The following is a 15,191-nucleotide window of genomic DNA, read 5'->3' as shown; positions in this document are numbered from 1 at the left end:
AAATTGTCCAGACCTCCGAGCTTCTCTCTCATTGTTCATCCCCAAGCCTCTCGGTGCCTGGCACGCAGCCGGCATTCAAAAAATCTCGGGTGAACTGAACAGAGTCCGCAGAGAAACCTCAAGCTGCTGTCCAGGGAGGGGCGAAGCCAGGCTCAGGATAAAGGAATGCTAAGTCTTCCCACTGGACCCCAGCGCCACCTTTATTATCCCCATCATGCCTGGGGCCGTAATTTCTGGGTGACTGGGTCCCCTTCGAGGCAGCACTGCTTCCGCTTGTGCAGTCATCTCCTTCCCCTCGCACTAAAACAATACCTTGGCCTCTTGCCAAATTCTGAGCTGCAAGCGACTCTGGTGGTTTATGGCCCGGAATGGGTGCTGCGAGAGGCTTGAGGGTGCTCTGAGTGCTAGCACAGGCCCAGAGGAAGAGAAGAAGCCAAAGCTTTAAAACACTCCCTTCCTCCGCCCCCTCCTTTTTGTCCCAGACACCAAAACAAACGAGCTGATACACGTGTCCCTATGACTCTTGTTTACTATCAAGACTGCACCGTGCACGCACTTCTGGGAAATGTAGTCCAACCCGTTACTCCGACGTGCAGTCTCGGAGAGAAACACAGCCAGACCCAGACTACGAACCCACAACCCATTTCGGCGGCAACGTTTGGCTGGAGTCCCGGGAGTCTCGGCAGCAATCCAATCCGAAGCCCTCACCCTGGTGATTGACACTCCGTCTTCCCCAATAAAGACAACGCAAAAGTCAACACAAGCCCGCCCACCGAGACGGACCACGGTACCAACCAATAGGAAGGAGAAATGATCGAATGGCAGTGCGGCGGACCAATAAGAAGGCGAAGGAGCTGGGCGGAGGCTCAACCCCCCTGGGGTTTGAGGGGCGGGGGAAGACGAAGCTTGAAAGACTTGGTAATGGCGACGGGTTTGGTAAGTAGGAAAGTTTCGGTGGAGGACTAAGAGCGGCGGCGGGAGCAGTAACGCGCCCGGGGGAGGCCGGCGTCAGTTGTAGAGGGGATACGCGAGTTGCTGGTGGTGTTGTCGCGGCCGGGGCGGCCCGCGCCGGGGCTGCTTATACTCCGCGGCGGTTTGTTGTCTTTCTGTTCGGGAAGGGGTGGGGGTGGGGAAGGGAGGGGCAGGATCCCGAGGGTATCTGGCGGCCGGGTGAACTCAGGTCGGCTGTCCTCTTCCTGACGGCGGGGGCAGTTAACCGTCCGATACCGGCCTGCGGCGAACCCACCGGACTGGCGCTTCCCGCGAGCTCACCTGGGCTTCGCGTCGGCAAGGTCCGTGGGGGTCTTGGGGCGAGGGCTGGGAGGCGTCTGCGAGGACGGCGCTCTGGGCAGGGTGGCGCGGTGGGTGGCCGGGCCGGGTGAGGAGATGGGGCGGGCCTGGGCGGGGGAAAGGGGGCCGACGCGACTCTGGGGCTGCCCAGGAAAGTTTGACTTCAACTCCCCGCGAGTGGGCGGAGGGTCGGAGGTTGGCCCGGGGTGGGCGGCCGGCCGCGGGTGGAGGACTCCTGTGAGGCGCCGCCTCTTCGGGGGCTGAGAGGGGCTCGGGCCGAACTGGGAAGCTCGCGGAGCCCTTGGGCCCCGGGGCTCATTGTTACGCAGTTCGAATGAATGGACTCCTTGGCGCCTGCGCGGTGGAGTTGAGCCGAGGGGAAAAACAAGCCTGGAGTCCAGGCTGCGGTCACATGATGGGGGGAGGGGAGGGGAACGCGATGAATGGCGAAAGAGGGTGGGGGATGGACTTGGCGTGAACCGGGAGGCACTGCCTCTGTGTGACCGAGATCGAGGCTTGGCAGGCGATTTCAGTCTCCGCCTTCCAACCTATGCTGCTGCCCCAGGCGGATTAAAACAAAAAAGACGACTAGCGAAATCGACTGTCGGGGCCGCGTTTTTGTAGCTCCTTCAAACGCTGCATGCTGTCTAGGGGAGTTCGCTCGCCGCCGTGCATTCTTTTGAACACATCACCTAGAGTTAATTCTTTAGGAGTTTTCAGCAAGAATCTTTTGTAAAGGAAGCTCTGACTGCAGGGAAACACTCAAGAGTCTTTAATTCTGGCAGCCACTGATGCTAAGGGAGGAGGTTAAAAGTCAGTTGTGTGTATACCAGGAAGTGTTGGAGTCCTACCAACAATTCCGACTGAGTGCTATAGATTTATTTCCCTCTAACTAGCAGTAACAGGTGATTCCTAACAATGATTTAGTGAAATTAAAGTTACGTTTGGAGAACTAGAATAGTTGTAACATTTGTAAATATTTTTCTATTAACTACTGATAATAAATCTATAATGTACTGCTAGTTCTTTCAGTCTCTGCTTTTTGTTACTGTTCCTGCTGTTTTCCGATTTAACTTGCTGAGTACTAGGGTCAACTGTTGAGTTTCCACGATTGAACTCCTCAGTTCTTGCTGACTAGGTAATAGTTGACAAAGTTTTCAGGAAATTGTAATTATATTCAAAAGAATTCAATACACCCAACACATTTTGGAGCTGTTTTATACCTTTGAGAAAACCAAAACAAAATATTTAAATTCTAAATTGACAGTACATTATAGGGTGAAATTTTGATTTCACTTCCTGGTTTCCATTTTACTTAGTTTTGTAAGCCCAGTTACTTATAAAAAATTTAAAGGTTTTATTTATTTGGCTCCCCGGCCACGCCAACCAAGGATCAGACCCTTGCCCCCTTCAGAGGAAGTACGGAGCCCGAACCACTGGTCCCCCAGTTACCTTTTTCAACTTAGAAAAATCTTCCCCTTAGTTCAAAGTAACCTTCTCCCGGGATTTCCCACATTTTTCCATGTTTCACAATGCCTGCTTCTCAGACTTCAAAAATGGTACTATCACTTTAAGAGTTGTTTCCGCCACTGTATTTTAATTTTTTCGGACCGTTTCCTCACTACCTAAATGCTCAGTGCAAATAACCTGGGCTTTATGAGGGAGAAGCTAGCTCGTCTCCTTATTTCTGTTTGAAATGAAAATATTAGTACTTCTTTTTTCTGCCATTCATTAAGTTAGTACCATGTTAATGAAACGATGCCAGGTATTTTACATGTATTATCTTTTAATTATGAAAGTGAATATTTACCTGGAATGAGAAATCACACCAGATATTTTTAAGTTGACAAATACTTTGTATATTAAAAAATTCAGGAAAAATAATATTCTCTTAATGATATTTTATATTCTTGTTTGTGCCTAACTCATCAACAGTAATCGTATACCTTTCATATTTTGACCTGCATTTACTTTGGTATTTCATATCATATTAACTGTCATTTTCTGTAAATTAGAAAAAATAATTTTCTTCTCTAAAGTTATTGGTAGTTTAGAAAAACTTTTCTCACAGGTTGTTACACATGATGTAAAGAAGTTTTTTTGTGCAGTGACTTATCTTGTGTACTGTTTATATTGACAGTACCTTTGAACAGGTTTACAGATGGCTTGTAGTGGTGTGTTTGGTGTTCTCTTCTTCAGGTTTCAGTATTTTGTATCAGGTCAGCACAAAATGAATAAGAACTTGTATAGATGTATTTAGCACTGGGCAGCAGTGACTGAGGAGAAGGCAGTAGCAACCCTCTCCAGTGTTCTTGCCTGGAGAATGCCAGGGACGAGGGAGCCTGGTGGGCTGCTGTCTGTGGAGTCGCACAGAGTCGGACACGACTGAAACGACTTAGCAGCAGCGACTGATGAGTTAAGGGAATGCTTTGGAACCATTAGGAGGGTGTGTCATGTAGTGTCTTTAATACTTCCGGTAATTATGATACAGGTAGACACAGGTAGACAGGTAGACTGGTCCCTTTTACGAAAAAGAAAACTGAGGCTTAGAAGTTAAATTGTTAATAGTCATATAGCTTTTCAATTGTTAATAGTCATATAGCTTTTCTAATCTACTACCAATAGCTGTAAAAAATTCGATCAACTAAATTAGAGAAGAAAATTATTTTTTCTACTTTGTATATAGAAATGACACTGTAAGTGATACTCTACAGTAACATTTTATGGAAAGAATACCACCCACTATTGGGATGTGGATTTTTTTCCTTGTTAATATTATGGGAAACTAGAGTTGTAGAAATCTCTCTGAACTCTTTGGTTTGAAGTTTCTGAAAGAACCGCATAGAGGCCCTCAACTGCTTTGGTGTAGTTTGTGTTTAATCTAGTTTGTTATGGAGGTTGATTTTAGCTTGCAATTGTGTAATACATTTTAAATACCACCTCAATTTCTCATGTTAGAGATATAAAATAATTGCAAATTACCGTTTCTTCACCTCCTTCCCCCAAAGAGTTGGAGCTTCATACAGAAGTCCTTCGGGAAAAAAAAAAAAAAAAAAAAGGCAGTCCTTCGGGATTATGGGAGGCACAGAGAAGATCCTTTTCCTTTATCCATAATGCTGAAAAGATAAAGATTCAGGGAAGGACAGGCAGTTGAATGTAATTGAAATTAGATGTCTCTGTGTTGGTCTATATCTTTTGTCCTTTTTCTCATTTGGGGGGCGGGGGAAGGGAAAATGGTCTGATTTAGTCATCAGAGCCCTGTTTTCATCATCCAGAATAGTATTTATTTTGGGGGGGTCACACCGCACACCATGTGAGATCTTGGTTCCCCGACCAGGGACCAGGGATTGAACCCTTGCCCCCTCCAGTGGGAGCGCAGAAGTCTTAACCACTGAATTGCCAGGGAATTCCCTCCTGATCCAGAACAGTACTTTGTTCTGAGCTTTATGTGATTTGAAGTTTATACAAAATTAGATGAAGTATGTGGAAATGCTTGGCAAATAGCCTGTAGGCATTTAGTAAAACCTAATTTCCTTTTTCATTCACTGAAACCTGGTTATTTCTAGTCATCTCTTCCTTTCCTTTCATTGAGACTTCATGGATATTTACTTCTGAAAGTTTGCAAAACAGATGCAATAGGGCTGTCTCATCTCCACCCAGTAAAAATTTGTAATATTGATCATGACATTTCAGAGTACAACTGCTGGAGAATTTTACTCTTTGAAAATCACCAGTCTAGTTGAGAGCTGACATGTGCAGAGACAACTAAAACATAGTAATGAGCTGTGTCAAATCCTGTAACGCCAAAGCAGCATACAACAGCATGAATGAGCAACAGTGTTGGCTCTCCCAGGAAAAGTTTGAAAGAGAAGCTTGTTTCTCAAAATGAATGTTTAATTGGTGTGATGTATGTGAGGAGTTATTTTGAATATGGATTCTCTGGTGTTCCTTTATTGTATCAGAGGCTTTTTTTTTTTTTTTTTTTCCTCGAAATAGCTCTTCTGAGATCAGTAGAGGTACCTTTGAGGTTAAGCGACCTACCTCAGATTACCTTTTTCTCAATTTTTATTTTATATTTTTTTAGAGAAAATGGTCTGATTTTCAAGTCTGTTGCTCCTGTTTACAGGTTTAGAGAAGGAGAATCTCCACTATCTAGACCAGACTTTTGATAGCCTTGTGCAATAAGGTACAAACAGTGAGAGGTACAGACACGTAGAACTCAAGTTCAACAAATATTTCCCTTTGATACTTTTGTTCTTTGATTTGAAACCAAAATGTTTCTTCCAATTTCATTTAAGGTGTGTTGTGATGGGATGTTGGTAGGTTTCTAAGAGTGCTGAAGAGATGCTAGCAGTTGTAAGGAGATGTGAGTACACTATGAATGGTGACTGGGCACCTGGGACCTGCTGAGGGGAGAGCAGACCTCGCTGGGGAGGGCTCTGCAGGCGATGGGACACGACAGACCAGCTGCAGCTCTGCTGAGGAGGTATACGTGGCCAGTGCAACTCTGGGGGAAAGTGAGAAGTTTTTCATGTTTGAGATTGCAGCTTGCACTGATTTATGTCGATCACTTCCATGTGTGAAATGTCCAGTAGATGTTCATATGAAATTTGAGTCATTAAGTCAGGTTAAATTGTGTCTTGTATCCTTAGGATGTCAGAAAGTTTTCTATGGAAAGGGTTAAAATCGACTAAACTTAATATTAGCTGTGCCAAGAACCCACATAGAATAACTAGTTTTCTCTTGTTGGGGCATTACTAAGAGGAATCTGCACTGATACTACCAATTACCACTTATTTCATGGGAGGGGAGCACCTTGCTGCTTTTCTGGAGGGGGCTTTCACTGGGGGGCCTTATTTTGCCTTTTTGGGGGGAAGGGTGGCCTTGCCCTGAGCTTGTGGGATCTTAGTTCCCTGACCAGGGATTGAACCCGTGCCCCCTGCAGTGGAAGCATTGTCCTAACCACTGGGCCACCAGGGAAGTCCCTCATGAGGACTCTTGCAAAGGAAGCTGGGAGTGAGTGGCGTAGACAGAAACTAGGAATGTGAATATATTGTGCCCTCAAAACACTCTCCCTTAAGTATTTATTATAGATGTTTTTGCATACTCATTGTATCTCAGTATGATTTTTTAAAATAGACAAAAAATGTTTGAAGTATAGTTCTGATTATGTTAGACTTCTATTAAAAAATTTGCAGTGGTTCCCATTGTTCGCTAGTCGCTAATAATAATACTGGCCACTCTATGTTGAGGGTTTGCTCTGTTAGGCACTGTTGTAAGCTTTTGACATTTATGAGCTCACTGAGTTTTTATAACAACCTATGTAGGTGCTTTTATTATTTCCATTTTATGAAGAAGGCATGAAGATTTTAAATAAGTTGTCCAGGACACATAGCTGGCAGGTAGCAAATGTATAAACTCAGGAGCCTAGTTTCAAAAAAAAAAAAAAAAAAAGGCAGCAAACCAGTTTTCCTGAGCTAGAATTGAAGTTTCTGATCCCAGTCTGCCTTCCAGCCTTGTTATTGACAACCAGGAGATATCCTAGCCTCTGGCTTCTATGTCCTTCTGATTTCATCCAGTACTTTGCTAATTCTGAGTTTGCTCATGTGAGTTTCTCTCATTAGGAGCTTCCCTTCCTTCCTTTTTCACCCATTCATAGCCAAGCCCTGCCTCCATAGAACTGCAGTTGTTTGCTTCTGTCTTTGTACTCAAGTGTAGGTGCCTTGAGATTCATGATAAACTGTTCATCGAGTTTCAACGTAATACCTAGTAGAGTGCCTTGTACATAATATGTATTAAATGACTGAATATATTATATATATACACACACATATGTTTAGATAAGAAAGGAATATGGCAATCATTTTTAGCCTGCTCCTTCTCCCAGTGCACCAGGAGTTTGTTTGAATGAAAACAAGTAAAAACCAGTGCACAGGACTGTACCTCAGTTCAAATAAATCACATGCTCTGGAAGGCAGGGCTTGAGCATCATTTGTTTGAAGCAGACATGGTCCTGTGTGCCCCCAGGGTTGCACATCACAGATCAAGCTAAGTTTGCTGAGCTTTTGCAATGAGAAAGTGGAGGCTCAGAATCAGGATTTGGCCATTTATGCTTGAGAAGTCAATTTGTGTTACTAACCACATCTCTTGTGGCCACCAATTTGGTAGGAAGCTATTTGTTACACCACTAGCGTATTTGCTGTAATTATATCATAAGACTGTGATTATTACATAATAGATTGTACTTACTGAAAAGTGTTCATTTCTTGGGAATGCCTCAAACATCTTTTAGATAAACTGTTACTTGCTTAAAGTACTGGTATGATCTGTGACGTTTATTGAAATGTGTTGGATAATTTGTCATATTTTGCAGGGAGGAAATTACCAAAGCTGAATAACTGCCTGTCTGATTCCTATTGTTAATTATTTTCAGTAACTGTTCTGTTAAGAGATTAAGTATCCAGAATATGCATAGTATTGCCCTATGTTGGTCTAGGGATAAAATTTTTTTAAAGATCATTTTACTTTATTTTGCTCATTTTGTTTCATCTTTACAACTGCTCTGGGAAGAAGAGAGAGCGGGTGTCATGAGCCCTGTTTCCATATGGACATACTGAATTAGTGAGAAGCTCAGTCATTTAGGTCATAGATTTAATAAGTGATCAAACTGGAATCAAACTCATTTCCTTACACCTAACCCAGTGCCCTCTTCTCCACTACTTGCCGACTACTCCATAGTACATCTTACAGTTTATATTGTGTAAGGCTCCAAGTACCCAAGAAATGAGTCATATTTGAGGCAGAAATATGAAAGCTGAAATAAAATACTAGAAATAAAGTAAGACAATGGTCAGTTTAGCTGTATGTGTCAAAAGCTTTCAGTTGAATTCATTCGTCGCTCAGTCGTGTCCGACTCTTTGTGACCCCGTGAACCGCAGCACGCCAGGCCTCCTTGTCCATCACCAACTCCGGAGTCCACCCAAACTTCATTGAGTCGGTGATACCATCCAACCATCTCATCCTCTGTCGTCCCCTTCTCCTGCCTTCAATCTTTCCCAGCATCAGGGTCTTTTCAAATGAGTCAGCCCTTCGCATCAGGTGGCCAAAGTATTGGAGTTTCAGCTTCAGCATCAGTCCTTCCAGTGAACACCCAGGGCTGATCTCCTTTAGGATGTACTGGTTGGATCTCCTTGCAGTCTAAGGGACTCTCAAGAGTCTTCTCCAACACCACAGTTCAAAAGCATCCATTCTTCAGAGCTCAGTTTTCTTTAGAGTCCAACTCTCACATCCATACATGACCACTGGAAAAACCAAAGCCTAGACTAGACAGACCTTTGTTTGCAAAATAATGTCTCTGCTTTTTAATATGCTGTCTAGGTTGGTCATAACTTTCCTTCCAAGGAGTAAGCCTTAGAAGATATTTAATTGCCATCCAACCACTAATCTATCTCTTAGAAGTCCAAAGAAATAACCAGATGTAAACAAATACTTTAAAAAAAGAATGTATAAAGTAAGAGTGAAAAAACTGGGAACATGTTTAGTAGTAGGAGGGATAAGTAAATTTTGGTAATTCCTGTGATTATATATAATTTAATTTTTAAAAACAGATCTTTGAAAGAATTAATGCTTAGGAACAGGCAAATGCTTATGAACTTAATGTTATGAAAAGGTCTCATTTATATATAATATGACATATGAAGAAAAATAAATGATTTTGTTTAGGTAAAATGTAGATGTCTGTGTGAAAGAGAGATTGGATCATTAGATAGTAACATCAAAATGTCCCAGTAACTCAGGTTGGTGGAATTAGAAATAATTACTATATTCCTTTTTTCTTAAGAAAAGCTTTTTTTTTTTTTTCCCCACAGTGATCATATGTTTTGTAGTCAGGATAATGTTTCATAAGAAAATTCATGAAAAAAGCCTTTGTAGAAAAAATGTCAGTGTGTGTTGGTGATTATGTCATGACTTAGCTTTTGGTTTAAATATCTTTTCACTGCATTTTTTGATTAGCCTGGGCTACGGTAATTGACTTTTAATGCCTGTTTTTTTTTGGCCTTACTACATGTGGCTTGTGGGGTCTTAGTTCCCTGACCAGTGATTGGACCCAGGCTCCTGGCAGTGAAAGCACTGACTCCTAACACTGAACTGGCAGGGAATTCCCAACTTCATTTTTTTAAGTGACTTTTTTTTTTTTTTTAAGTGACTTTTAACAGCAGTATATTTTATTGTTTTATTTCAAGGAAAAAAGAAATATGTTAGAATTTTGTGTGTTGGTATGTTTCATTAGAACTTTTAAAAATGAAATTTGGGGTAGAGCCTGAGAAATCAGGAAATCCCCTGCTGCTGTCACTCGTATTAAATAACTAATTTGATCACTGTTCAAAGGCAAGAACGTAAAAGGTATAACCACATTTTACTTTCATAACAATTTAGTTGGTAGACATAGCTGAGAAATTATTTAGGTGTATCAGTTTATATTGTGTTCTTCATTGTTTCAATTTTGTATGCTTGAGATAATGGTAGATTTAGATAATGTTTAGCTAAATTTCCCATTATTATTATACATCTTTGTAAAAATAGTAGCCTTTTTATTATTAGATTCCAAATTATCATTAAGAAAATATTTTTACTTTTATGAGAAGTATAATATATGTCCATTTTAAGAAACTCTTATTTTACTTTATGTTTTTGTTTTGGCCACAAGATCTTAGATCCCCGACCAGAGACTGAACTTGTGACCCTGCAATGGAAGCATGGAGTCTTAACCACTGGAAATCCCAAAAAACTCTTTCTCAAATGTTCTTTAGAGACTGTAACATTACACTTGTTCACTTTCATAAGATGAGAAAACAAAATAGTGAACACAATTGATAGAGAAATTCAAATCTTCCAAAAAAGGTGCCAAATAGAGTGGACCTTCAGTCGTCCATGTGTAGCGATTTTGAGGGGGATACAGAAGGCAATATATGATTAAAGATACAACATTGTGATGTCTCTGATTGATTTTATGCTTTCATAGACCACGTGACTTTTTTTTTCTTGTGTCATTTTTAGTCGGAGCGCCATAACATGGTGTGGGAAGTGAAGAGCAACCAGATGCCTGATGCGGTGCAGAAGCTCCTGCTAGTCATGGACAAGAGAGCGCCCGGAGTGAGCGACTCGCTGCAGCTGCTGCAGTGCAAGGAGACGCTGCCCTCCTCGCCCGGGTACAACTCTTGTGATGAGCACATGGAACTTGGTAAACAAAATTCAGTATTTAGGGATCTTCACTGAGATGCGGATTAATTTTCATGTTTAACTTTTCCACCCACCTTGGAATTGCTGAAAAGTATGCTAAGTTTTGTTCACTAGGAACTTTCAATGTTCTCTTGTTATTGCTTATAAAGTATTATTTAAACCAACATAACTTTATGTTGATTATGTTAGTTATCATAGAGACTCTTTAACAAATTCAAACTCAACTGTCTTTGTGGGTAAAAATGAGCCTTTAAACATCTTATGAAAACCTTGTGGTGTGGCTTTTCAAAAGCTGTTACTTTTGAAATAGCCTTGCAAGCTCAGCAAATTATGCTGGCTATGCCTTTATGCCTGGTTTGTTGGTATGATGGGGGAAATTCCAGTGGACACTTGAAACTGGAGGATCAGACATTTGTAATTATCAGTACTGCTGAGCTACCCCAAAGATGCATGATATATAGAACTGTGTAGGTTTGTTGAGGTATGACTTTGAATGTTACTGCTTTGAGGTAAGTGTTGAGAATAAACAGCCGATGAGTGAGCTTGTCTTGCTGCCCACTTTTCGTCTTGGCTTTGTCCCCATTTAAAATGCGTTTTCCCCTGATGTTCACAAAATCCGAGATGTGATTGTCCTCATTTTATAAATAATGAAATAAAGGAGGTTATACTGTAGTCTTCTTTGGGAATTTGAAGATCTTAAAGGTCTTGAGACATAACCTGTTGACATGCTAAGGGTTTACTAAGCTCAAAATATTTATTGAATTGTGGTTACTATTGAGTGGGAAGTATCATTTCAATCAATTACTTGGTTCTTCATTGTCACATTTTAGTTGGTTTCAGAAGGAAATCAGGAACCTAGGGCTCAGGAGGTCAAAAACTTTACAGCCCCTCATGACTTCAGTTTAAAAGTAGTTTCCTTAACTTGAAAGACAGAAATGAACCCTTCACAGTAAATATACAGGTGATAGTCAAAGAATGATGTTGGCAGTGAGGGAAGGGAAATAACTACACCATCATGAGCATTGCAGAGTGGAATTATCTTAAGTTGGTGTATTTTGGCTTCTTTGGGAAGGGAGGGATACTTTCTAGTAGGTTTTATGAATGGATATCCTGAATTAGTACTTGTCAGACATTTCCGTTTTAGTGAGTTACTCTGGGATAGTCCCGGTATAGGAGTGAGTATGTGCTTTTATTGTGACCATGTAGGAGAGCTCTCAAGTCTACAAGAGCTTCTGGGTTTATGTATTGAAGAGACCCATTAGATCCATAGAGTTTACAGGCGTGTCTTTCACAAACGGATTTTGTTGTTGTTTTTAAAGCTACAAGAGGCTTTTTTTTTCCAGTTCAGTTTTTTAGAATTCAGTCTACCTTGCAGTGTAGTTTGGGCATGAACAAGGGTGGTCCTTGGGTACTCTTTCTGGTTTTCTTTCTTGGGTAGCTGAAAGTCTGTCATGAACTACCTTTTGAGAACACACTTTTTGGAAAATAATAAATATTACTGAGTTTAGACTTTCTCATTAAAAATAAATAATTTGGTGTAGATAAAATTGAATAAGTAGTACCTAAAAATTGCTGTGATCTAAGTTTCATCTTTGAAAATTGTTGTTTTCGTTTATTGTAGTAATCTTGTTAAGTACATATATGCCCCCATAAAATACCTTTTTCCTTATTAATGTGGTAACATAAAAACGTCTGAGTAGCATATGGATTATTCCCAGGTGAGCCTGTGAAAAACTGGGGGCAGAGAGTCAGAAAACACAAACAGAACAGTTTGTGAACAGTTGTAAATACATGGTTTGTGTAGTGAGGTCATTAATCCATTTAAGTGTACTTTTCTGTTAAGCTTTGTTGACCCTTAAATGTATGAGGTGTCATTGTTTTTTCAGTTGAAACTTGTTTCTTTCAAAAAAACATTTTGAATTTACACTTTTCCTCTCACAAAATTAACTAGCTAAATTTGAGGTCCTCTTTCCCAGCTGTGACTACAGTATTGTCCCCTGTATTAGTGATTTCCTTCTGATAATCTTGAGTGTGCTTATTTGCAGATGATCTTCCTGAACTTCAGGCTGTTCAGAGTGATCCTGCTCAATCTGCCATTTACCAGCTGAGTTCAGATGTGTCTCATCAAGAATATCCAAGACCATCTTGGAACCAGAATACCTCAGAAATATCAGAAAATACTTACGGTGAAAATGAAGTGGATTGGCTAACAGAACTAGCAAATATTGCCACCAGCCCACAAAGTCCACTTATGCAGTGCTCATTTTACAACAGGTGGGAACATTGGCTGTGTTTTAATTGAAAACTTTGTCATTACAAAACACTTTTCCCTCCCTAGTTTTAAAAGTTGCCTGGAGAATCCCAGGGATGGGGAGCTTGGTGGGCTGCCATCTGTGGGGTCGCACAGAGTCAGACACAACTGAAGCGACTTAGCAGCAGCAGTTTTAAAAGTAATAATGCTGTTGATCATTTAAATAAAGATTTTTTTTTATTAAAGTTGTTAAAATTGAGCTCTTTATCTTAAAATGATCAAAGAGGTATTCAACCCCCAGTCATTATTTCATACTTTGATGATTAGATAAAAGTAATATGAGAACTGAGTCTTAAATGGTTTAAAGTCATCAAGAAAAACATCAGACCAAGAATACTTTTATTTATATTTTTTGCTTAGAGAAATGAAAGTTTTCTAAAGAGCCATAATTAAAATAAATATTATATTTTAAACTTAGTCAACCTTGAATATGGTTCCTTTTGGTCTGCATTAATTTTTTTTTTCACCGTGTATGTGGCCTTATGTTATGTATACGTTTGCTGATACTGATATCTTGAATTTCTCGAAGTAGACTCTCATTGGTAAAAAAAAAAAACAAAAAACACTTGTTTCATTTACCCAGACCAGAGTTTAAGAAAATGAGTTATTGTGCTGTAAAATTATGGAATTTTCCAAATAATATTCCTCATTTCAGTTCAGTCGCTCAGTCGTGTCCGACTCTTTTGTGACCCCATGAATTGCAGCACGCCAGGCCTCCCTGTCCATCACCAACTCCCGAGTTGACTCAAACTCATGTCCATCAAGTCAGTGATGTCATCCAGCCATCTCATCCTATCATCCCCTTCTCCTCCTGCGCCCAATCCCTCCTAGCATCAAGAGTCTTTTCCAATGAGTCAGCTCTTCACATGAGGTGGCCAAAGTATTGGAGTTTCAGCTTTAGCATCAGTCCTTCCAATGAACACCCAGGACTGATCTCCTTTAGGATGGACCGGTTGGATCTCCTTGCAGTCCAAGGGACTCTCAAGAGTCTTCTCCAACACCACAGTTCAAAAGCATCAATTCTTCGGTGCTCAGCTTTCTTCACAGTCCAACTGTCACATCCATACATGACCACTGGAAAAACCATAGCCTTGACTAGACAGATCTTTGTTGGCAAAGTAATGTCTCTGCTTTTTAGTATGCTGTCTAGGTTGGTCATAACTTTCCTTCCAAGGAGTAAGTGTCTTTTAATTTCATGGCTGCAGTCACCATCTGCAGTGATTTTGGAGCCCCCCAAAATAAAGTCTGACACTGTTTCCACAGTTTCCCCATCTATTTGCCATGAAGTGATGGGACCAGATGCCATGATCTTAAGTTTTCTGAACATTGAACTTTAAGCCAACTTTTCCACTCTCCTCTTTTCACTTTCATCAAGAGGCTTTTTAGTTCCTTTCCACTTTCTGCCATAAGGGTGGTGTCATCTGCATATCTGAGGTCATTGATATTTCTCCCGGCAATCTTGATTCCAGCTTGTGCTTCTTCCAGCCCAGCGTTTCTCATGATGCATATAAGTTAAATAAGCAGGGTGACAATATACAGCCTTGATGTACTCCTTTTCCTATTTGGAACCAGTCTGTTGTTCCATGTCCAGTTCTAACTGTTGCTTCCTGACCTGCATATAGGTTTCTAGAGAGAGAAATGGATAATATTAATTATCCCCCAGATTATAAAGTTGACTATTTAAAAAGACATAGATAAATATGATAGTTTATAAGGAAGAGAAGTAACCCAGATTTGCACTCATGTGGGTGGGTAGACCAGAGTCCATATACAGTGATGTAGGAATAACCGAAATTTGGTAGTGCTTGTAAGTTAGTATAATTCTTTGCTAAAAAATAAACTTGTTAGGTGTGGAGCCTTGATTTTCTTGCATCCCAGCAAGTTATCCTGCTTTTCTTCTCTTCAGCAGGATATTAATCTTGATTAGAGCAAATTCAATTTAATTAACTTCAGTTTAAGTCCATGATAATTTCTACAAGGATGAAAAGTTGACTTTTCAAAGTATTTCTTCCTTTATTGTCCCAGTTTTTATTATAATCTTTAAGAGTCAAAAAATGAAAAATTCTTTTAGAATTAAAAACAGAAAATCCAGATTTTACTATTGGACTTCCTTTTCCCCCAATTTTAGTTGAGATAGTAATTTTCATTTTTCACAACAAACTAGAGGATTAATAATTCATGGAAAGCTGAGTAAAGCCCTCAGAAGAAAATTAATGTTAAAAAAAGTTAAAAGGAGTAGCTCCTTAAAGGTGTAAATTCCCCACCGCATTTTCTCTGCTTCCCTTCTTCCTCGGGAACGAGGCATGGTAACACTCTGCTGTTCTGCCTGGCTTTTAACCCTGTCAGTGGT

At 40.6% G+C, this 15,191-nt stretch overlaps 1 protein-coding gene across 3 annotated transcripts in view; it reads left to right on the top strand.

The window, feature by feature from the left end:
• Positions 878-15,191, top strand: part of HBP1 (HMG-box transcription factor 1) — a 30,897-nt gene continuing 16,583 nt past the window's right edge. Inside the window, exons 1-3 of one of the 3 annotated variants that reach the window (XM_005679135.3) lie at positions 878-936; positions 10,348-10,531; positions 12,576-12,804. In XM_005679135.3, the coding sequence (XP_005679192.3) occupies positions 922-936; positions 10,348-10,531; positions 12,576-12,804 (428 nt within the window). In that variant the 5' untranslated portion in view covers positions 878-921. Of the gene's footprint in view, positions 937-1,211; positions 1,293-5,499; positions 5,777-10,347; positions 10,532-12,575; positions 12,805-15,191 lie in introns of those variants that run through there. The other 2 variants (XM_018047228.1, XM_018047227.1) reach the window with 2 other exon arrangements.

This window comes from Capra hircus, chromosome 4, assembly GCF_001704415.2.
Source record: "Capra hircus breed San Clemente chromosome 4, ASM170441v1, whole genome shotgun sequence".
Taxonomy (NCBI): Eukaryota; Metazoa; Chordata; class Mammalia; order Artiodactyla; family Bovidae; genus Capra; species Capra hircus.
The sequence above is the reverse complement of the archived record's forward strand: the minus strand, read 5'-3'. Positions and strand labels throughout refer to the sequence as shown.